The 22,474-nt window shown below is 40.5% G+C and overlaps 1 protein-coding gene across 6 annotated transcripts in view; it reads left to right on the top strand.

Annotated features, from left to right (window-relative positions):
• The first annotated feature begins 8,676 nt into the window (after positions 1-8,676).
• Positions 8,677-22,474, top strand: part of PNPT1 (polyribonucleotide nucleotidyltransferase 1) — a 52,336-nt gene continuing 38,538 nt past the window's right edge. For 2 of the 6 annotated variants that reach the window (XM_004469180.4, XM_058278597.2), the window contains exons 1-4: positions 8,677-8,932; positions 19,381-19,441; positions 20,417-20,491; positions 21,184-21,289. In XM_004469180.4, the coding sequence (XP_004469237.1) occupies positions 8,772-8,932; positions 19,381-19,441; positions 20,417-20,491; positions 21,184-21,289 (403 nt within the window). In that variant the 5' untranslated portion in view covers positions 8,677-8,771. Of the gene's footprint in view, positions 8,933-16,718; positions 16,885-19,380; positions 19,442-20,416; positions 20,492-21,183; positions 21,290-22,474 lie in introns of all 6 variants that reach the window. The other 4 variants (XM_071208849.1, XM_071208848.1, XM_071208850.1 and 1 more) reach the window with 4 other exon arrangements.

The raw sequence follows: 22,474 nt of genomic DNA, 5'->3' as shown, positions 1-22,474 counted from the left end.
GGGAGCCCCATGCACAAGGAGTGTGCCCCATAAGGAGAGCCACCAAGTGCAAAAGAAAGTTCAGCCTGCCCAGGAATGGTGCCACACACAGGGAGAGCTGACACAACAAGATGACGCAACAAAAAGAAACACAGATTTCCAGTGCCGTTGATAAGGACAGAAGCGGTCACAGAAGAACACACAGCAAACGGACACAGAGGGCAGACAATGGGGGAGTTGTGGGGGGAAAGGAGGGAGAAATAAATAAAAAATAAATCTTAAAAAAAAAATGCCAGTGGCTCCAGAAATTGTTTGTGCTGTTTTTGTTTTGTTTTGTTTTGTTTTGTTTTGTTGAGATACGAAGGGCCAGGGAATGAACCCAGGACTTCATATGTGGGAAGCCAGTGCTCAACCACTGAGCCACATCAGGTCCCCTGAGTTGGTTTTTTCATTTGTTTTGCTTGTTGGAAGCAGGTGCTCACCACTCGAGCCACATCCACTCCCATTTTATCTTTCTATCCCATGTGCGCCAATTCTGAAGGTGCCAGAAAAAAAAGGAGGGCAGGAAGAGTCTCAAAAAAAAAATTTAAAGAACCAGTCGTGCTGGGGAGTAGATGTAGCTCAGTGGTTAAGCACATACTTCCCATGCATGAGGTCCTGGGGTTGATCCATGGTACCTCCTAAAAATAAAACAAACAAACAAAAGGAAAAAACCTCTCACTGGGGAAAAGATGTAGCTCAGTAGTAGAGCACCTGGTTCCCATGTAGGAGGTCCTGGATTCAGTTCGCGGTACCTCTTAAAAAAATCATTTCTAATCACTTTCTCCACTAGTCTGACGTAGTTGAGTGATACTTCTGGTGTTTGCGTAAGGAATAGAAATCTGGAAAGAATAACATTCCCACCCTTACAACAGCAAAACAACAATTATACCAACAAAAATCCAGGCATCTAAAAATTCACAACTTTTCTTAAATCCTTCAGAGAGTTAAAGTAACAGGGCAACCAACTAACCTGAAAACTAAGGAAAGACAGAAACCTCTAAATAGAGAGAAGGACTTGAGCTCCTGCTTATTTGGGGCAGTCCACACCAGGCATTGGTAAGAATTCAGCTAATCTTTTAGCAGTTAAGTTAAAGGTTGAGCCCTCGGCTGCAGGCACAAGATGATTTTGCAACCACTCAGAGGCTCTCCTCCAAGGATCTCACTGGGTGCTCACAAAAAAGACTGAGGAAAGGCGAGAGTCCTAATACAGTGCCTCTCGCAGTGCAAGCCTGGAGGAGAAGGGCAGCAGCCACTGTGCAAAGACAGAAGTCCCACCTAGATCCTTCTCCTCAAAGGACAAAGCCTTACATACTACAGGAGGGCACCCTTAAGGCACTGGTGAAAACCCTCTGCAGCTGGGGAAGGAAATGGAACAAAACCCTTTATCTCTGGGGTAGAGGCAGGAAGACATGCTCAGAATTATAGCTGGGAGACAACAGGAGCACTGAGAAGCTAACCCTCACCACCATCACCACCCAAGACCCAGAGACACAGGACCTGCCAAAGACTGAGTGTTAATCAGAGCAAGAGAAAACAGCATCCCCTCTGGTTCCCCCCAGGGGCTTCAGGCTACCAAGTTTCTAGTAACAAGCAACAGGGGTCTGCTGCAGAGAGGGAGGCCGGACAAGGGGAGCCATGTAAAGGGAAGCAGGAAACAGAGGGTATTTTCAAAAGAATTCTAAAGAGGGGTGTGTCCGTCAGTCAAAGGGTTCTGATGCAAAGTACCAGAAATCTGTTGGCTTTTATAAAGGGTATTTCTTTGGGGAAGTAGCTTACAGTCACAAGGCCCTAAAGAATCCAACTCAAAGTACCATAAGAGGTACTTTCTCACTCAAAGTCTGTTACCACATGTTGATGCAAGATGGCAGGCAATGTCTGTGAGGGTTCAGCCTTCCTTCTTCCTCTTAGGCTCTGTGATCCCAGCTTCTTCCAATCTCAGCTGTAGCCTGGCATAAAGCTCATCTCTCTCCCCAGGGCTTGTTTCTTTCCAGGCTCAGCTGCTCTGTTCGCTTCACCAAGTCAGCCATATACCATCAGGCTCATCTCTCTTCCTGGGGCCTCTGCTGTGTCTAATGAGCTGTCTCTCTTCCTCTGTGTTCTTTTCTGTGTCTACTTCTGTGTGAGAGTTTGTTTTATCAGCCTACGTGGGGGGGGGGGGCAACTCAACTCTGCACACCCTAATAACACAGTTAAATCAAAGCCCTAATTTTAACATAATTTATTCAAAGATATATTTTCTGAATCTAATAAAATTAAAGGGTCTCACACCCAGGAGAACAGTTCAATTTACAAGCATAATCAATATCTCTTTCGGAATTCATAAATAATATCAAACTGTCACAAGGGGTTAATGAAAGAACAATTTCAGAGGGCAAAGCATGGTTCTGGGAACCAAGATGTGCTGAGGCAAGGAGGGACAAGCAACATTGGGAAGCTGTTAAGACCAGAAAGATAGGAACAGAAACAGTGTAAGTGGAGCCTAGTGAAAGCGAGAGCCAAGCGCCTCAGACTTACAGTGGCAGAGGGATGCAGTCACTTCTACCAGTAAGTAATTACCCTTCCTTAGTTTTTAATTTCTTTCTCCTCTTGCTCTCTGATCTCCTGCTGGTGCCTACTATTGGCTGACCCAACCAAAAACCAGAGGGCCAGGAAGCTGGGCTGTTCCAATTCGTGAGGTCAGTCCCCTGGTATACCGGACAGAACTTAAGGGTAGAGAATGGATGGGAGGGGTGCAAATGAAAAACACCCATTACAAATACATCCTAGCTTTCCTCCTGCATCAATGCAGGCTCCATCTCCTTAGGCTAAGTCAGTTCTCCCTCCAAAAGGCTTAGACCCAGAGCAGACCCTCTTCTCTTCTCTCTCTATCCTCTCCCATGCATTTCCATGGCTTATGATGCCACTGGTATGCTGATTACTATCTTTTAGGGGGTTGTGTAAGAAATAAATGGGAGGAAATAGTGGCAGGCAAAGGGGAAGAATGCCCAGGATTCAGAAATCAAACTGCCCCATTTACCCCTTTCCTCCTGGTACCACTAAAATACTTTCGGCAATATTGACTTTTTTTCTCACTCACAGCTGGGAATGAGGGGATGTTACCTGTCCTGCTAAATACTCAATTTAGTGGGCAGGAACATGTCTTTCCCCAGTCTCCAGGCTCTTTCCCCATTACCAGCTCCTGCCTCTGAAACTGGGCATTGCCAGGGGGAGGGCTGCACTGCCATCAGTCCCACAAGGATCACCATACTCATGTCAAGGAGTTAAAGCCATTTGATCTTCCAAAGATGAAATGGTTTAAAGTAATTCTTAACATGTGTCAGGGTAGAGAAGGGAAAAATGACACAAATGGAAAAAAAAACTTGTTTGATGGGAGAGTTTCCTCTGAGCCTCAGTCTCTTGACAGCTACTCTTGGGTGTCTCAGACATTTTAATCCTACCCTGTCCACGTTTATTAATAACATCTTAATTCCTATTCCCCCTCCCTGTATCCAATTCATCACCCAGTCCTATCAATTTCATCTCTAAATTGCAAATATGTTCATTCTTTCTCTTTGTCACTCCTGCTGCCATGGTCCACACCACCACATAGTCTTGATCACCACACTTGTCTCTTACCCTCTATGATCTATTCTAGACTCAGCAACCAGAGGGAACATCTTAAAATGTAGACCAGATCATGTTTATTTCCCTATTTGAAAACTTTCCAATGCTTTCCCAAACCCTGAACCAAGCTCTGTTTTCCTTCCTTCTTCATCTCCACCACACTCCTGTTTGCTATTTTTTAGTCACACTGGCTTTTCCTTGTCCTCATATAAGCCAAGCTCTTTCTTGACTCAGAGATAAATCCCCATTCTACCCCCCTTGACCCTCAAGTTTCAGAAGCTATCTCCTTCTTATCCTTCAGGACAGCTTAAATGTTGCCTCCTCAGAAGCTCTTCCTGTGGCTATCTTATTTGAATAAATTCTTCCTTCCTCCCATTATTCTCTATCACTATACCCAGGTTATTTCCTTCTTGGCACTAATCACACTAATTCTTCTGTTTGTATTTTTGTCAGCCTCTCACACTAGAGGGAAAACCCCAAAAAGCAAGATTATGCCCCCTGACTGTCTTGACACCTTTTTTTTTTTAACCCCCCGCCCTTGCAGCTTTTTTTATGTGTGCTATCTACTCTCTGTGTCCATTCGCTGAGCACTCTTCTGTGTTTTTACCTGTCTCCCTTTTTTTGTTGTTGTGTCACCTTGCTGAGTCAGCTACCCATGATGCCTGCAGGCTGGGTGGTGCTCCGCAGTATGCAGACGAGCCTGCCTTCACAAGGAGGCCCTGGGACACAAACCAAGGGCCTCTCATATGTAGACAGGAGCTCATCTGATTGAGCCACAGCCGCTTCCCTCTTGACACCTTTTTATCCCCTGAGCCTAGCACAGTACATGGCATAATGTAGGTATTTAATAAATATTACAATATCTTATTATGGTTTCCATGTGTAAGGGACTATTTTTAGTTCCATAAAAATATGATCATATTTTAAACCTCATAACAACACAAAGAGGCAAGTAGTATTGTTGTTGTTCCCATTTACAAATAAGGAAACTGAGGCACGGGAAAGGTAAGTAACTTGCCAAAAGTCAGTTGTTTAGGAAGTGACAGAGATTCAAACCCAGGCAATCTGATGCCAGAGCCAGCTCTTTTAACCACCAGGCAGTACTTCCCCTGACAATCACTTCCATGGCTGAATAAATGATTAAATAAATGAATTGATAAAGTGGGAGGATATACATAGATTGTACCCATAAACCTGGCTGGGGAAGTCAGAGAAGAGAGTATGGAAGCTGACACCTGAAGACTGAGTAGGAGTTTGCCAGACTGACACAGGCGAGGGAATGTATGCCAAGCACAGAGAATCACAGGTGCAAAGGCATGGAGGCAGAAGGAGGAGTAGCATGTTGCAAGCAAACAAGTAGATCCATTTTCTTGGAGTAAGAATTGAAAGGATAAGGGAAGGAAGAAAATAGAGCAGTAAGAGGAGGCTGATTAGGCCAAATCGCAAGGGAAAGCTTTATAATCCATGCAAATCAGCTTAGATATTTTCCTGTAGATCAAAGAATTAGGAAGACACACAAGGAATGTAGTAAGGATGGAGATACAATTATAGTTGTGAATTAGCCCACTAAAGTGGTTAGAGCAGTCTTTTTCAAAGCTGAGTAAGCTGCATACCTCCTTTAAGGGGAAAAATTCTCACAGACTTTCAGTGTCTGTTGATATTTTTTATTATAATGTTACTCAAATACTAATACATAACTAGATATAGATTCCTTATTCTTGTAGCTCTTAGTCATAAAACCAAAATAAATTTAGACAGTGTCTAAATCAAACTACAAACTAAATTAAAATTTAATTAACAATAATTTAATGCAATGTTTTATAAAAATGAAACTGTTACTCAGAGCATGAAGTGGTATTAACTATTTTGATGCAGGTTCATTGGAGTTTGAAGAAAAAAGAAAAGGAGCTCTGAGAAATATTGCTTATGGATTTGAATTGGATTCCCTTTAATGATCTTAACTGTCATAGGTAATTTTCTCTTCCCTGGCTGCCTGTAGATCACCTGCCATCATGAATGACATGGTAAATACCCAGACTAGGAAGTTCATGAACAACTTCAGCAGAAGCAAATGGTCATTAATGTCTTTCACCCTCAGAAGGCAAGAGAAATTCAGGAAAAACAAGCCAAAATGTACATGACTGCACCAGATGTCATCTTTGTGTTTGGATTCAGAATCCATTTTTGTGGTAGCAAGACATCTGGCTTTGGCATGATTGATTCCTTGATTTATGAAAAGAAAAAATGAACTCAAACACAGACTTGCAAGGAAGGTATGGCCGGTATGAGAAGAAAAAGACCTCAAGAAAACAGTAAAAGGAACACAAGAACAGAATGAAGAAAGTTAAGGGAACTACAAAGGCCAATGTTGGTGCTGGAAAAAAGGAATAAAGATTCTTCAGTGATTTCACTGGTGATTGTGCAGATTTTTATGAGATTAATAAAAGTATAAAAACTTTGAAAAAAAAGTCATAGGTAAAGTATGAAATTTCTTTTAAACTATATTTTGGCTGTTGAACTATACTTGGCAGAACTATACTTCAACAATGTGGTATCTCTTAGATCGAACCTCGTAGATCACAGCTTCAGTAGTTACAGCCAAAAGGATTTAAATTACTTATGCTTTTGTTTCTATGCTAACCTAAAAATGCTTAAAATAAACATACTCTGCATAATTTGTATAACAACTTCATAATAAAGCTCTGCCACAACATTTCAGGGCCCACATTTGTGTTTGCATTTATGATCCAAATTAGTACAATTTCAATTATTTGGATTGACGTGAGAAACAGAGAGGGTTTAATATGTAACTGCATTCCAGCATTCCCAGTTGGATGAAAGCTAACTGATTCATGGGATTTTGAAGGAAAGAAAGTTGTTCAATATTTCAAACAAAGGATACCAGAGGGAGAATTAAGAAAAGGCTGGATCAAAACTGAATCTATCATTTATTGATTTCTGTTGACATCCAGCTTCTTGCTCTTCCCTGTGTCTTTCTCCATGTGGCCTTCTCTCTAAGGCTAAGTCCCATGGTGATTCGTTGGCCACACCCTAACTAAAAATAACATCTACAAAAGGTTCTATTTACAATGGGTTCACACTACAGGAAAAGATTATGTGTTTTTCTAGGGTACATAATTCAATATCATTCTTATTCTATAAATTCAAAGTAATATTGAATCGTGGCAAGCAGATTCTTACTGGTAAATCGGTCTATGACGGGTGTCAGTGGACTGGTCTTGAAAACATGGTGGGAACTTAAGGTAAAGTCAAAGGAAAAAGAAACAAAAACTACTTAAACACTGAATACCTATAAACAGAGTTGTAGTGGTAATCCCTTCTGTTGGCCTGTGTATAATAATCACTCTTGTGAAAATAGGTGATGGTAATCCCAAATCGGCAATAATAGCTCATGAAAGCAAGGTGTGGGGGAGCTGCTTTGCCACCAAATTATTTGTCTGTCTGGAGCTCAGCAGTGCATTTGATTTGGGGGATTAGGGGAAAGTTACTACTTCATTTGATGATGATCTTAAAAAGAAATCTGATTCTCAAAGTAGAAAAATGATCACTGGGTCATTCAAAGTAATCCAAAAGAATTTCTAATAGACTGATTTGAGTGGTTTGGGAAAAATTTATCCACTTCTGAAAATTTTATCAAATTGAAATTCCAAAAACATTTTTTTCATTTTATAAGACATTTATTTTAAATAATAGCTGGGGGAAGCAGACTTGGCCCAGTGAATAGGGCATCCATCTACCACATGGGAGGTCTGCGGTTCAAACCCCGGGCCTCCTTGACCCGGTTGAGCTGGCCCATGCGCAGTGCTGATGTGTGCAAGGAGTGCCCTGCCACGCAGGGGTGTCCCCCATGTAGGGTAGCCCCACGTGCAAAGAGTGTGCCCCATAAGGAGAGCTGCCCAGCGCGAAAGAAAGTGCAGCCTGCCCAAGAATGGCACCGCACACACGGAAAGCTGACACAATATGATGCAACAAAAAGAAACACGGATTTCCGGTGCCGCTGATAAGGATAAAGGCAGTCACAGAAGAACACACAGCGAATGGACAGAGAGAGCAAAAAACTGGGGGGGAGGGGGGGGTAAATAAATCTTTAAAAAAAAAAACTCATTAGAGGGGAGCAGATGTGACTCAAGCAGTTGAGTGCCTGCCTCCCATATGGGAGGTCCCAGGTTTGTTCCCAGTGCCTCCTAAAAAAAAAGGAAAACAAATGAAAAAACCAACTCAAAGGAGCTTATGTGGCTCACTGGTTGAGCACCATCTTCCCACATACAAGGTCCCAGGTTCATTCCCCAGTACCTCAAAAAAAGAAAAAAAACATAAACAAAGATAAGCTGTTTAGATTAACCATCACAATAGTAAGTATACACAAGGGAAATTATAAGTCTAGAGTAACTATAAACAGGGATGAGACCCGTTTAGAATAACCATCATATTAGCAGGTCTAGGCTAAATCCAGCCAGTTTCAGTAATTTCAGATACTACCCTTCGCTATTTTATAATATACAGACATTTATATAATGATTTTGTATTCATTGTTTGTTAATTCTTAACTTTCGGTTACAGTTTCATTCTCACTTCAAAGCAAATTGGGCACTTTTGTTTATCAGCTAGTCGGCAAAAACTCTTTTAATGTTAGGTTATGAAGGGCAGTACTACTTCAGTCAAGACACTGGGGTTTACAAAAACCAAATTGGGGCTGGATTCAAATCGCTGTGGTTCATTTCCCATGGCTTGCCACACCAATTGTCCTAATTCGCAGTTCACAGAAGCCAAATTATAAAAACGTGTTCCATGACTTCTATTATTACTCTGTTTTACTTACTATGCACATACTACTCTCGGGCTTTCTTTTAAACACTTACCTTATTCTAAGTCATTCTTTTAAACTACAATAGCATGAAAGCATTTTTTCTAGTTGCCTTTAACTAGCGGATGAAAAGTTAGGTTACGTCACAATCGCGTTCTGGTAAGTTTGACCCTCTCTAGTCTTCGTAGAAAGATACCACGGTATCCGCTTCCCCCTGCCATCCTCCAGGAGCAAAGGAAATGAAAGTGGACCAGGCTCCGCCCCGTGATCTGCAGGGTGAACCAATCAGGACGTAGCCCGGGCTGATCGCGTGCCGAGTGTCATGGCGGCCTGCAGGTACTGCTGCTTGTGCCTCCGGCTCCGGCCGCTGGGCAGTGGTCTCTTCCGTCTGCCCGGGAGGGCTCGGGCACTCACCCATTTGCAGGTGCGAGCACTATGGAGTGGCACGGGGTCCCGAACTGTGGCCGTGGACTTAGGCAGCAGGTAAAAAAAGACGTGCCTTCCCTGTTCTTTCACTGTCCAGCCATTCCTAGTGCCTTCATCTCTCGGGGTAGGAATCTGGCAGCCAGATCTCTTCTGCTTCTTGCCACAAACCTGAAGTCCAAATTTCCCTCTTCAGGTTTGGAGGCTGTCTCCAGACCCTCCATCTATCCGCGCCTGTCTCAGCCTCATGCCCTTTCCTTCTCGGTTCTAGCTCTTGCCAGGTTCTGGGCTTCCCTTCCCCAGCCTAGTCTGTCTGTCCATCCGACTTTCTTTCTCCTTACTTTCTGGGACCCCTGGGCAATGAAGTGGGAAACATACCACCTGGGGATAACAAGCTGACAATGTATGGTCACGTCACACAATCCTATCGATTGCCTAAAAGCATGGCTAGTATAACCCGGGGAAAAAGAGAAGAGAGGTATCAGTTTATTGAATGCTAGTTCCAAAATACACACGCAGTCTTTTTACACTTACAATGAAGTTTTTATCACATTTTACAGTTAAGACAACAGATGTTCAAAAAGTTTACAAAACTAGTATTACGGGACTGGGTGAATTATGAACTTGAGTTTCTCTAGTTAAAAAGCCCGTGCTTTTTCCAAGGGTCCATTTGCCTAAACTTGTGCCTAAAATATCTTTTTAAAAATTTTTACTTGAATCGTTTTTAGAATAAATGAAACTGCTAATCCTTACTTTCTATGTCTACATTTTGCACTTTTAAAAATATTTGACCCTGGTTCTGACGGACAGCCAAAAAATCTGGCTTAGAATCTAGGCTTTCCTCCTTACTGTTCTGAATGACCTTGATAAAATTCTTTTTTTTTTTTTTTTTTTTTTTTTTTATTGACTTTGTAATAATATTACATTAAAAATATATATGTGAGGTCCCATTCAACCCCACCCCCCCACCCCCCCTCTCCCCCCCCCCAACAACACTCGTTCCCATCATCATGACACATCCATTGGATTTGGTAAGTACATCTTTGGGCACCTCTGCACCTCATATACATTGGTTCACATCATGGCCCATACTCTCCTCTATTCCATCATGTAGGCCCTGTGAGGATTTACAATGTCCGGTGATTACCTCTGAAGCACCATCCAGGGCGATAAAATTCTTAACCACTTTCTCACTACAAAAATGAGGAGACTGGACTAAGTCACAGGCCTGCAAATTTTTTCTGAAAAGGGCCAGATGATAATTTTTTAAGGCCTTGTGGGCCACATACTATCTATCACATGTTCTTCATTTTTTTTTACAATCTGTTAAAAATTTAAAATCTTAACTCGTGCTGTACAAAAACAGCTATAATTGCTTTCTATAATGTTCTGTAAAGCTCCTTCCAGCTCTGACATGCTTTTGATTCTAATTTTTGAGGGGGAGAGGACTCAGAGAGGCAATCTCTTCCTTTTTTCAAAGAATACATATTCTTCTCTGAGAAATGCACAGAACATTTCATTCAGAAATGTTTCAAACACCTGCTAGGCTCCTGGGGACTCATAGCAATGAGATACAGCCTTTGCCCTCTAAAATTCTAAATAACCTACTTTGATTCGTTCATTTATTAATTAACCTGGACCTCTTTTGTAAATAGTTCTTTTCAAACCTGTGCCTGTGTGATATGTTAAAATAACTGTTTTATAAACACCATACTTGCTACTTTCATCTTGTTTTAAATTTGCCATTTGCAACGTTCATTTTGATACTGTGTAACAGCCACTTCATATTTGTAATTGTATGCATTCTTTACAACACCCTGAGATTATGTAAGACCTATTTAATAGTTGCTATAGAGAGGAAAGAGAATAACTTTTTTTTAACCTACAAAGTAGTAGGTGTCTTTTAGATAGCATGATTAATGCTTCCAGTGACCTTTGAGGCAAGTATTTCATTATCATTGCAGCAAACTTTTGACTGAGCGTCTACTAGGTACAAGTTACTGGAGAAACAGTATCTGAGACAGTGAGATAAACGCAAGTTTAGTACCGGGGGAAAGAGTTATACAGAGGGTGCTAAGGAAGCACAGAGGAATATTGATCCCACATGAAAGCTTGCTATTAGAGATAAGTCTTTAAGGATGAGGAGGAATTAGCAAGGAGAAAGTAGTAAAGAGACTGGGATGTGCAATTACCAGAGGTAAGAAAGTACATAATGCATTTAAGTAGCTACAAATAATTCACTAAAGAGGGAACAAAAGGTGATAAGACTTTAGCAGCTTAGGCAGAGGCCAAATCATAAAGGTCTCTCTCTCTCTTTCTCTCTTTCTTTTTAAGTTTGTAAACTTTGACTAAATATTTTTTGGTAGAGGTTTGATGAAGGTGGTTCCATTCCATTCCATACCTCAAATGTTTCCAAAAATTTTCTTCCAGAATCTTTTTTTTCCTTTAGAATTCTTCCTGTGGCAAATGAATGCTCTCTTCTCATCTCTCTTTTTCAACTACCTCTTCTCTATCTTCTCCAGCAACAGGAATAGCTCTCTCTCTCTCTCTGCTTATTTTATCCATCCTTTTCACTATGTTTTTTCAAAAGTATTTTCTGATTAGGTATTTGTTTTAGTTTGCTAAAGCCTGCCAATGCAATATACCAGAAATGAGTTGGCTTCTTCACGGGAAGATTTATTAACTTATAAACTTACCATTCCAAAGTTGGGGACAATGTCCAAATAAGGCATCAGGTGACACTCTCTCCCTGAAGGTTGCTATACTGATCTCCTGCCACGTGGCAAGGCACAGTGGTAGCTCTGCTAGTTTCTTCCCCCTCCTCCAGGCTCACTTTCTCCCTGAACTTAGCTGTGGGATCAGGCACATGGCAGGATCTGCTCTTCTCTCCCCTCTCCTCTGGGCCTCATTGCTTCAGCTTTGGGGTGTTCCATCTGTGGCTTTTCTCTCTCCTGGACTTGTTGATTTCAACTTCTGAAGGCTTCTCTCTGTCTCTGCTACTTTTTTCTGTGTCTGCAGCTTTTTATTTCTCCATTTGTAAAGGACTCCAGTAAGAGGATTAAGACACATGTCCCCCAGGTCATGCCCTACTGAAGTGATCTATTCAAAAGGAATGTCCTTTAACTGAATCTAATTAAAAGCTCCCACCTATAAGAGGTTTACATGCATAGGAATGGACTAGTTTTAAGAACAGGTTTTTCTGGGATCCACCCAGCTTCAAAATGTCACAGTATTCATTCACATGGTTCAATAATAAGAAGGTTCAGGGAAGCAAATTTGGCTCAATGGCTAGAGCATCTGCCTACCACATGGGAGGTCCAAGGTTCAAACCCAGGGCCTCCTGACCCGTGTGGTGAAGCTGGCCCACGCGCAGTGCTGATGCACGCAAGGAGTGACATGCCATGTAGGGGAGCTCCACACGCAAGGAGTGTGGCCTGCAAAGAGAGCTGCCCTGGGCAAAAAAAGTGCAGCCTGCCCAGGGGTGGGGCCTCACATACGGAGAGCTGACACAGCAAGATGATGCAACAAAAAGAGACAGATTCCTAGTGCCACTGACAAGAATGCAAGCGGACACAGAAGAACACACAGTGAATGGACACTGAGAGCAGACAACTTGGGAGGGGCGGGGGAGGAGAGCAATGAATAAAAAATACATCTTTTAAAAAAAAAGAAGATTCAAAAATCTTCCTCCCATTCAGTCCTATAGTAAACCAATTCCATCCCCAGAAGCCACGAATATGTTATCAATTTCTTGAATATATATGTGGAAATATTTTATATACATAATATTGGTATGTAAATTGGTGAAAGGTAAAATCAACCACAAAATAAAAAAGGAATAACAGATTTGCACCAAGCCAGAACTAAAATTATATGGACAGGAAAAGAGATCAGACAGGTCAGTTTAACATCATGAAATTATGAGATATAGTGGAAAAGAATGACCTGGTTCTTTGAATAATTTGGATTGTACAGCATAATATAGATTGCACCATACCTGGGAGGGGTGGGAGAGGAGTTCACTTTAGGGCTATCACCAAGGACTGACCATAGAACTATCTATGATGGAACAAAGAGGGTAAAGGGATTTGGTGTTTGGATAAATATATAAACCCAAGCATGCATATGTGAGTACATGTGGAGTTCTGCAGATGTTTGTTTTCTTACTGATGTGGTTGTCATCAGTATAAATATTTTAGCTTTAGAAGCTTATCCATGCTTCCCTAGCTTCACTTTGTCCCCTGTTGTTACCACTGGGAAGGCGAGTTTTTAACCAGTGAGAGAGTAGTCCACTCCTTGAGTACTGCTTGTGGGTACCTATGTTTTCTCCTCTTCTCTGGTACACTGCTAGTCCTTATACCTACGTGGGACCATGTATGTGACTGGGCTTTACCAAAGGAACCTGAGAGAAAGTGATATGTGTCATTGACAGATTGAAGTGCTCTCTTGGAAGGACTTATTGCAATGAAGCCTACCATTGCTTAAACTCTACTGCTTTGGATATTTCTACAAATCATATCCATCGTTGAAAATATTTAACTTCACTGAGGATGTTTAACAGAATGTGCCACTTTGAGCAATTTCAAAAATGCTGGGGCAATAGCCTGATTTGTGGAGCAGAACTGAAGCTTTCACAGTTCTTCTTTCCTATATCTGAGACCCACTTAGCTCTGTTAGAGATACTCCCCTCCCCTTCACAGTGATCACTTGGGTATTCAGAATTCATATTAGTAGACAGAATGCCAATTCCTAGTAGGTCTTGAGACATACTAGTAGCATGATCTTATTCAGGATAAAACAAAATTTTGGACCCCCAAATTTACATTTTGTCACATAAGACCTTTGCTTTATATTGATTTCAGCTATAGGATGGTGGGCTCTGTGTGCTGATACTCAATGTGGGCATTTCAGAGCATTTGTTCTCTCCATCTGCTCCACCTGATCCTTAAGTTCCAGCGTCCTTTCTGTACCACATAGTTTCCATCAGTCAAGTGAGACTCATTTTATTGTAGACTGTCATTATAACATCTGTGTTGAACAATTTTTTAAAATCCTAATAATATTTCAGTGTCAGAGTTGATAGTATGGAAGCATTGTATTCATTAATATATACATATATATTAAATGTGCATGCTTTGTTCTGACATTTAATTTTAGAAAATATATGAAGCTATGAAAAGATAATTATGTTTTTCATGGACTCATGCTTCTGGCAAAAGTGGTCAATGGATTGAAATTTTAAGGATTTATCCTTTTGGCATGTGAAGGACAGAATAACGTTTCTTGGGGACAGGGCATTAGTGTGTGTGTGCATGTATGTGTGCTCACATTTGGCTTCTATAATTTCATCACCAGACTATGATAGAATGTTTCTGAAATTGAGCTCATGTGGAGGAGTATCTTTCTCAGTATCTTAAGAGGTCAATATGTTTGTTTGGCCTCAACGCACATTCATGAAATCTTGGACCTGTTAAGTTTTGCAGGTCTTTTCAAAACCTCTATAATGTCCTTTTGCATTCTCTGTAGAACCTGGGGACTAAGGCTGATGATGATATATGTATCAGATTTCTAATGTATGATATAATTCATATACCTACAATTCACTGGTATAAGTGTATTTAAAATACTAGTAGAGTTGTGTACCATACCACAATCAATTTTAGAATATTTTTATAACCCCATGCCCATTAACTGTCAGTTCTCTTGTTCTTCCAACATTCCCAGTGCCAGAAAACCCTTAATCTACTTTCTGTTTCTGTGGATTTCCCTATTTTGGACACTTCATATCATATGTGGTCTTTTGTGACTGGCTATTTGTACTCAGCATAATGTTTTCCTGATTCATTCATTTTACAGCATATGTTAGTGTTGCATTTCTTTTATATTGCCAACAGTATACTATTCCACTTTACAGATATGCTGCATTTCATTTATCCTTTCATCAGCTGATGGACATTTGGGTTGATTGCATCTTTTGGCTATTCTGAATAATGCTACTGTAAACATTCATGTACAGGTTTTTGTATGGACATGTGTTTTCATTTCTCTTGGATATTATACCTAGGAGTAGAGGTGCTGAGTCATATGGGAATTCTATATTTAACCTTTTGAGGAACTGCCAGGCTCTTTTCCAAAGCAGCTGCACCTTTATTCATTCCCACCAGCAGTTTATGAGGGGTCCAATTTCTCTACATCTTTGCTAACACTTGTTATTGTCTGTTTCTACTCTGAGTAGAAAATAATGTCTTATTGTAGTTTTGATTTTTGTTTCCCTAATAGTTTTGTTGAACATCTTTTCATGTACTTATTGGCCAGTTAATAGATTTTTCTATTTAGATCTGTTCATTACTTTTTATTAGATTTTTTTTCTAATTTTCTAAGAGTTCTATCTATGTTGCAGCTACAAGTCCTTTGTCAAATATATATTTCATAAGTATTTTCTCCCATTCTGTGGATTGTCTTTTCATTTTCTTTATGGTATCCTTTGAAACACAAAAGTTTTTAATATTGATGAGATATAATTTATTTTTTCTTTTTGTTGCTTGTGCTTTTGATATCATAGCTAAGAAAGCTTTGCCTAACCCAAGGTCAAGAAGATCTACCCCTGTATTTTCTTCTAAGAATTTTATAATTTTCCTTTTATATTTAGTTCTAAAGTGTATTTTGAATTAATTTTTATGTGTGGTGTGAGGAAAGGGCCCAGCTTCATTACTTTGCATATGGATATCCAATTTTCCAGCATTTGTTGAAAAGACTATTCTTTCCTCATTGAATTGTATTAGCACCCTTGTTGAGCATGAACATTTGTGAGCAATATGTAAGAGTTTAGATTTTTGTCCTGAAAGTAGTGAGGCACTTTTTAAAGGATTTTACATAGGGCATTATCCAGTTTATATGTTAAAAGACCATTGTAGGGAGAGAGGGTGTGGCTCAAGCGATTGAGTGCCCACCTCCTACATGAGAGGTCCCGGGTTTGGTTTCTGTGCCTCCTGAAAAAACAAACAACAAGCAAAACAAAGGAGGGGAAAAAATAACCCAACTCAGGAAAACTGATGTGACTCAGTGATTGAACGCCAGCTTCCCACACCTTAAAAAACCTTAAAAAAAAAAAAAAAAAGGCTATTACAATCATCAGGACAAGGGATGACAAGAGACCAAACTAAAGTGGTAAATGGGAATGAGAAGAGTGGATATTCATGTAGGAGATATAGTTCACTGGACAGATTGAGTCACATTTGAGTCTCTGTCATTTATACATTTTAAATTTTATTTCTCTTCAGCATATGATCATTTTGAAAATTCCAATCTGCCTGGTAATTCAGTCCTAAATCCACAGAATCCTAATCCAGTTTTGCTTGAATTTAACCCTGAATATTTCTTGATTGAATATTTAATTACTGATATTAAATCTGACTAACCAGGCTACAATTTTATGAATAACGAAATCAAGCAGGAATTCAGATGTAGCTCAACCAATTGGGCTCCTGTCTACCATATAGGAGGTCCAGGGTTTGATACCCAGGGCCTTCTGGTGAAGGCAAGCTGGCCCACACGGAGTGCTGGCCCACATGGGAATGCCACCCTATGCAGGAGGGCCACCCTGCTTGGGAATGCGGCCCAGCGCAGGAAAGCCACCCCACACAGGAGTGCCGGCCGACACAGATAGCTGATGCAGCAAGATGACACAACAAGATTTCATGCTACTTTACTGGAATTGTAGTTGGTGCTGGGGTTTAAGATATATCTAGGGGATTTGAATCTCTGGACTGACAATATGATAGCTAGGCCCTGAGCCTCAACAGACTTCAGCTCCTACACTCTGATTTATTGGACTTACTCCACTCAGCTAACATGGAGTTGAAGAATGTCAACCACCACACCATGGAGCCTAGAGTGCCTACAACTGAAAGCAGGAGGATTGCATCCAGTATCCATGTGGAATCTAAGCCCCCTCTTGACATAGATGTGGAATGGACACAACCAAGCCAAGGTCCACAGGAAGGAGGAATACAGTAAGGATTAGAGTGGACTTAATGATATTCTATTCATGAACTATTGTGGTTAATAATCGAGAAAATGTGGCATTGGTGTGGAAAAAGTGACCATGATGGCTGCTGGGTGCTGGAAATGGGAGGAAGAGATGAGCTGTGGAGGCATTTTCGGGACTTGGAGTTGTCCTGGGTGGTGCCCCAGGGACTATTGCCAGACATTGTATGTCCTCCCATGGCCCACTGGATGGAATGTGGGAGAGTGTGGGCTATGGTGTGGACCACAGGCCATGGGGTGCAGCGATGCCCAGAGATGTACTCACCAGATGCGATGGATGTGTCATGATGATGGGGGAGAGTGTTACTGTGGGGGGAGTGGTGGGGTGGGGGCAGTGGGGGTGAATGGGGACCTCATATTTTTTAATGTAATATTTTTTTAAAAATGAATAAATTGAGGAGAATTTGAAATAAATAAATAAATAAATGCATACATCATGGAGCACAAAAAAAAAAAAGATGACACAACAAGAGACACAAAGGAGAGAAAATAAGTAGACAAGCAGAACAGGGAGTTGAGGTGGTGCAAGAGAGTAATCGCCTCTTCCCCACTCTGGGAGGTCCCAGGATTGGTTCTTGGAGTCGCCTAATGGGAATATAAGCAGATACAGAAGAACACACAACGAATGGACAGAGAGAGCAGACAACGGGGAGAACAGATTTATTTAAAAAAAGAAATCAAGCAGAATCAGATTGTGACAGAATCTCATTGCCACATAATTCTATTCTAGCCAATCAGACCTTAAAGAATTTTTCATGTTAAGATAATGACTTTTTAAACATTATTACTTATTTAATTCCTTTTATGTGCCCACTTCTATAATACCTGTTAAGAAATACAAAAGTGTGTAAGACATAGTTCTTGTTCTTTTTTTTTTTTTTAAAGATTTATTTATTTATTTAATTCCCCCCCCCTCCCCTGGTTGTCTGTTCTTGGTGTCTATTTGCTGCGTCTTGTTTCTTTGTCCGCTTCTGTTGTCGTCAGCGGCACGGGAAGTGTGGGCGGCGCCATTCCTGGGCAGGCTGCACTTTCTTTTCACACTGGGCGGCTTTTCTCACGGGTGCACTCCTTGCGCGTGGGGCTCCCCCACGCGGGGGACACCCTTGCGTGGCACGGCACTCCTTGCGCGCATCAGCACTGCGCATGGCCAGCTCCACACGGGTCAAGGAGGCCCGGGGTTTGAACCGCGGACCTCCCATATGGTAGACGGACGCCCTAACCACTGGGCCAAAGTCCGTTTCCCTAGTTCTTGTTCTTAAAGATCTTGTACTCTAATCAAGAACAAAGAGTTTACATGCATAAAATAACAGTTAAATTATGGTATAAACAATAGGTGCAATAGGAATGAAGAAAAGATCAGTATGGAATTACCACACTCAGTGTTGAAAAAGAGATGGGTCTTACTGAACTTTAAGTAAACAGGGATCCAGACAGGCAGACAGTGGGATTGATTATGGCTCAAGTGAAAGATGGTGAGTATACCCTGGTTCAGCAGAATATTTGTATTAAGGGGCAGTGGGAACTAAAGTTGTGAAAGTAAGTGTAGATTAATCATGGAGGATTTGGTTAGTCAGGCAGACAAGTTTGGATTGATATAGTAAGTAGTGGGGAGCCATTATAGGTTCTTTCTTTCTTTTTTTTTTTTAAGAGAGAAGTTATAGATTTACAGAACAATCAGTACCTGCTTTTTGTCAGGTACTTTCTAGAAATTAGAAACATAAGACAGACAGCCAGATGGAATCTTTAACCTCAAGAATCTTTGAAAGTCTTTTTTCCTTTCAAATAACCGACCAAACAAGACATGTCTTTGTTATAATTTGGCCAACTTCAGAATGTGATGAGCTCGCTCACTATTCTGACTTGAAATCTCAGGACCCTTAACTGAAATGCTGCTGATGCTTTGGAGTAAAATAGACTTGGCTTTAATTCATGACTCCAGTACTTCCTAACTCTGTGTATTCTTAGAGTCCATTTTCATCATCTGTATAAATGGAGATGATGATGCTTACTTCAGGGGACTGTGAGAATGAAATGATCAAGCAGGTGAAAGCACCTAATATAGTACCAGGTACTTAGTCAGCTTTTAACTGTTGAATTTCCTGTACACATCTGCATCTCTTAATATCTCTGATTCATCTGTGGGTAGGAACCATGCTATATACCCTCTTGTCCCCAGGTTCTTCACTTTAGGAAGGCAGTTCTCTCCTGCACCCTCAAAATTATTTATCTTTCAATCAGAAGTAATCCTGTGCCCTTAGTTTCCATAGGCTTCCTTAAGCAGCTCGTAAATTCCCCCTGTAATTTTGATAATAATCATTCTGTCCTTTTTTTCCCCTGGGTGGGGGCCTCTGGGGCTTAGGAACCTTCAGTTTTTCTATCAGAATCTTTGGTTATTTTATACTAAGCTGGGAATTGTATTGATCATCTAAGTCCTTTTGTATTGAACTTTTGTTTCTAAACAGGAAATTAGAAATATCCTCTGGAAAACTGGCCAGATTTGCAGATGGCTCTGCTGTAGTACAGGTAAAAAGTCCAAGTTTTAAAAATTATTTCTTGGGAAGCAGATGTGGCTTAAGCGATATAGCTTCTGCCTACCATATGGGAAGGCCCAGGTTTGATCCCTGGGACCTCCTGGTGAAAAAGAAGAAGAGAAAGTGTGCCCGCATGGTGAGCCAGTGCCCACATGAGTGCCCACATGGTGAGCCAGTGTCTGCACGAGTGCCTACATGGTGAGCCATTACCCGCGCAAGTGAGTCACACAGCAAGATGATGATGCATCAAAAAAGAGACAAGGGGAAAGTCAAGGTGAAATGCAGCAGAAACCAAAAACTGAGGTGGCGCAATTGACGGGGAACCTATGTATACATCAGGGGTCCCCAGGATCAAATCCCGGTGAATCCTAGAAGAGAAAATGAGAAGACAACACAGACAGCAAAAACAGCAGGGCGGGAGAAGGGGAGGGCGGGGGACAGAAATAAATCTTTTTAAAAGGTTATTTCTTAAATATGGTTACAAAGAATGGTACTGAGTATCTTTATAACATATATAACTTCTTAGAATTGTTGTACTAGAAATTAATTCATATACTACTAAGATCATTTCTACCAGAACCCATTCCAGACAACCAGGGAGTCATCCGCCTGGATATATTAAATAACCTTTAAGATCCCTTCCAAACTTGGGATTCTGTTTTATTCTGTTACGTATAAGAAGTAGAAAATATGATTTGAATCATTGGATGTCGCTAAGTCATCAGTGAACCTTTTCTCCTTTTGGTTCCAATGCTTTTGAAAATCTCAGTGATTGTTTGTATTACTTATCATGCATAAGGGATCAAGATTGCGCCACCTGTGAATAATTACTTTTAATTTCATTGTATCATGAAATTACAATTCTCTTTCCTTGAATTTAATTGGAGTGAGAATTCATTCAATTGTTATATACATTAATACCTGATTTTAAGAGAATTAACTAATGTTGCTGTTGTTTTTGTTTAAGTTAGGTGACACTGCAGTGATGGTCACAGCTGTTAGTAAAACAAAACCATCACCCTCCCAGTTCATGCCTTTGGTGGTAAGTATTCGTTGATTTATCTGAATTGTAATATAGCATAAATGTAGAATTTGGAATATTTTTGTCCAGTTCTTTGTTGTTTCATTAAAAATGTAAACTGCTTCATAACCAATTCTCATACTAGAAGCAAATATACTTTAAAACATACAGTTGTGTAAGTTGAAAAGAAGAGCAGAAGTGCATTAGTACTCTGATGTTGAATAAGCAATTAATTCATTGCTTTCATAAGTTTTTCTCCAGTATATGTCTGCAAGTATATGCTTAGTGAAGAATGAATTCATTAGGATTTTATGGCTTCTTTCTATTAGGAAAAGGGGAATGCAATAGTATCTTACAGAATTATGATATGAAAAATATTTGACTTGATCAGAATGAGCTACCATAGGAAATAGTGAGGCTAGGTAGTCAGATGACTGCTAAATGGGATCTGGACATAATTCTGGGATTTGTGTTATCTATGATTCAGTCTTATAGGTATGTAAACTTTTTTTTTTTTTTAATCAATTTGCTGAAACATTTTTAGCAGCTTACCCTTCCCCAAGAGATACAAAATGAAATATTCTCTGCTCTCAGTCTGGAATATGTTGTTAGCACCTTCTAGGAAACTAGGATTAGTATTGTAGTTCTTGGGATATAGCTTGTTACTACAAAAAGGAATAATAAGAACTTCACATTTTTCATTGCTACTTCAGGTTGACTATAGACAGAAAGCTGCTGCTGCAGGTAGAATTCCCACAAACTATCTTAGAAGAGAGGTTGGAACTTCTGATAAAGAAATTCTTACAAGTCGAGTAATAGGTAAGATATAAAAATATAGGCACTAGATGTCTCTGATATACCTGCGTTAGCATCTCTTCTCTTCCATCTGTGTTCTATAATAGCTTTTAAATTTTCCTTCATTTTATTAACACCACCTGAGTTAATAATCAAATTTTAACAGCACTGAGATTATTTACTTTCTACAGGGCTCTGTAAGAATAAGGAATTTTGTTTGTTTACTATTGAATTCCCTGTACCTGGTAAACCACCTGGCTCAGAATAGAGATCAGTATTTGTTTACTAACTTGAATGATTCTCTGTTGAGCATATAAATTCTGTGGTCCATGCCTCTACTCTGTTGAATCTGTCCCCAATATTTTTCATGTTCATATTCAACATAATAATTCCAGAAAGCATTTTACTTAACTGCCATCAACTACTGAAAGATGTCTGTAATCCCTAAATATTTATAATTGATATCCCTAAATATCATATAATTGCTTGTAATTTATAGTTCCTTTATCTAAATTTTAGTTGAATTTCTTTGGGTAGAAATTTATCTTTGAATCCGGTGGTGATAGCCAGTTTCTTCTAGTTTTTGTATATGTATTTGCATTCATCAGACACAAATACCAAAATACCAAAGAAGGGTTTTCTTTTGGTCTGCTGTTTGTCTTAAGTCTACTTCCTCTGCTTGATATATGTAACTGAAGCCTGTGGAACCAGAATGAAAAATGTCCCTTAATCTTTTTTTTTTTAAAGATTTAGTTATTTATTTATTTCTCTCCCCTTCCCCCCCCCCACCCTGGTTGTCTGTTCCCTGTGTCTATTCGCTATGTCTTCTTTGTCCACTTCTGTTGTTGTCAGCGGCATGGGAATCTGTGTTTCTTTTTGTTGCGTCATCTAGTTGTGTCAGCTCTCTGTGTGGGTGGCGCCGTTCTTAGGCAGGCTGCACTTTCTTTCGCGCTGGGCGGCTCTCCTTACGGGGCACACTCCTCACGCGTGGGGCTCCCCTACGCAGGGACACCCCTGCATGGCAGGGCACTCCTTGCGCACATCAGCACTGCGCATGGGCCAGCTGCACACGGGTCAAGGAGGCCTGCGGTTTGATCCAAGGACCTCCCATGTGGTAGACGGACGCCCTAACCACTGGGCCAAGTCCACCGCCTGTCCCTTTATCTTTAGACTGGTATGCTCCTGTTAGTTTTGCTGTTAGGACATTAT

The sequence above is a fragment of the Dasypus novemcinctus genome, chromosome 17 (genome assembly GCF_030445035.2).
Source record: "Dasypus novemcinctus isolate mDasNov1 chromosome 17, mDasNov1.1.hap2, whole genome shotgun sequence".
Taxonomy (NCBI): Eukaryota; Metazoa; Chordata; class Mammalia; order Cingulata; family Dasypodidae; genus Dasypus; species Dasypus novemcinctus.
This window is presented reverse-complemented; position numbering and strand designations above follow the sequence as displayed.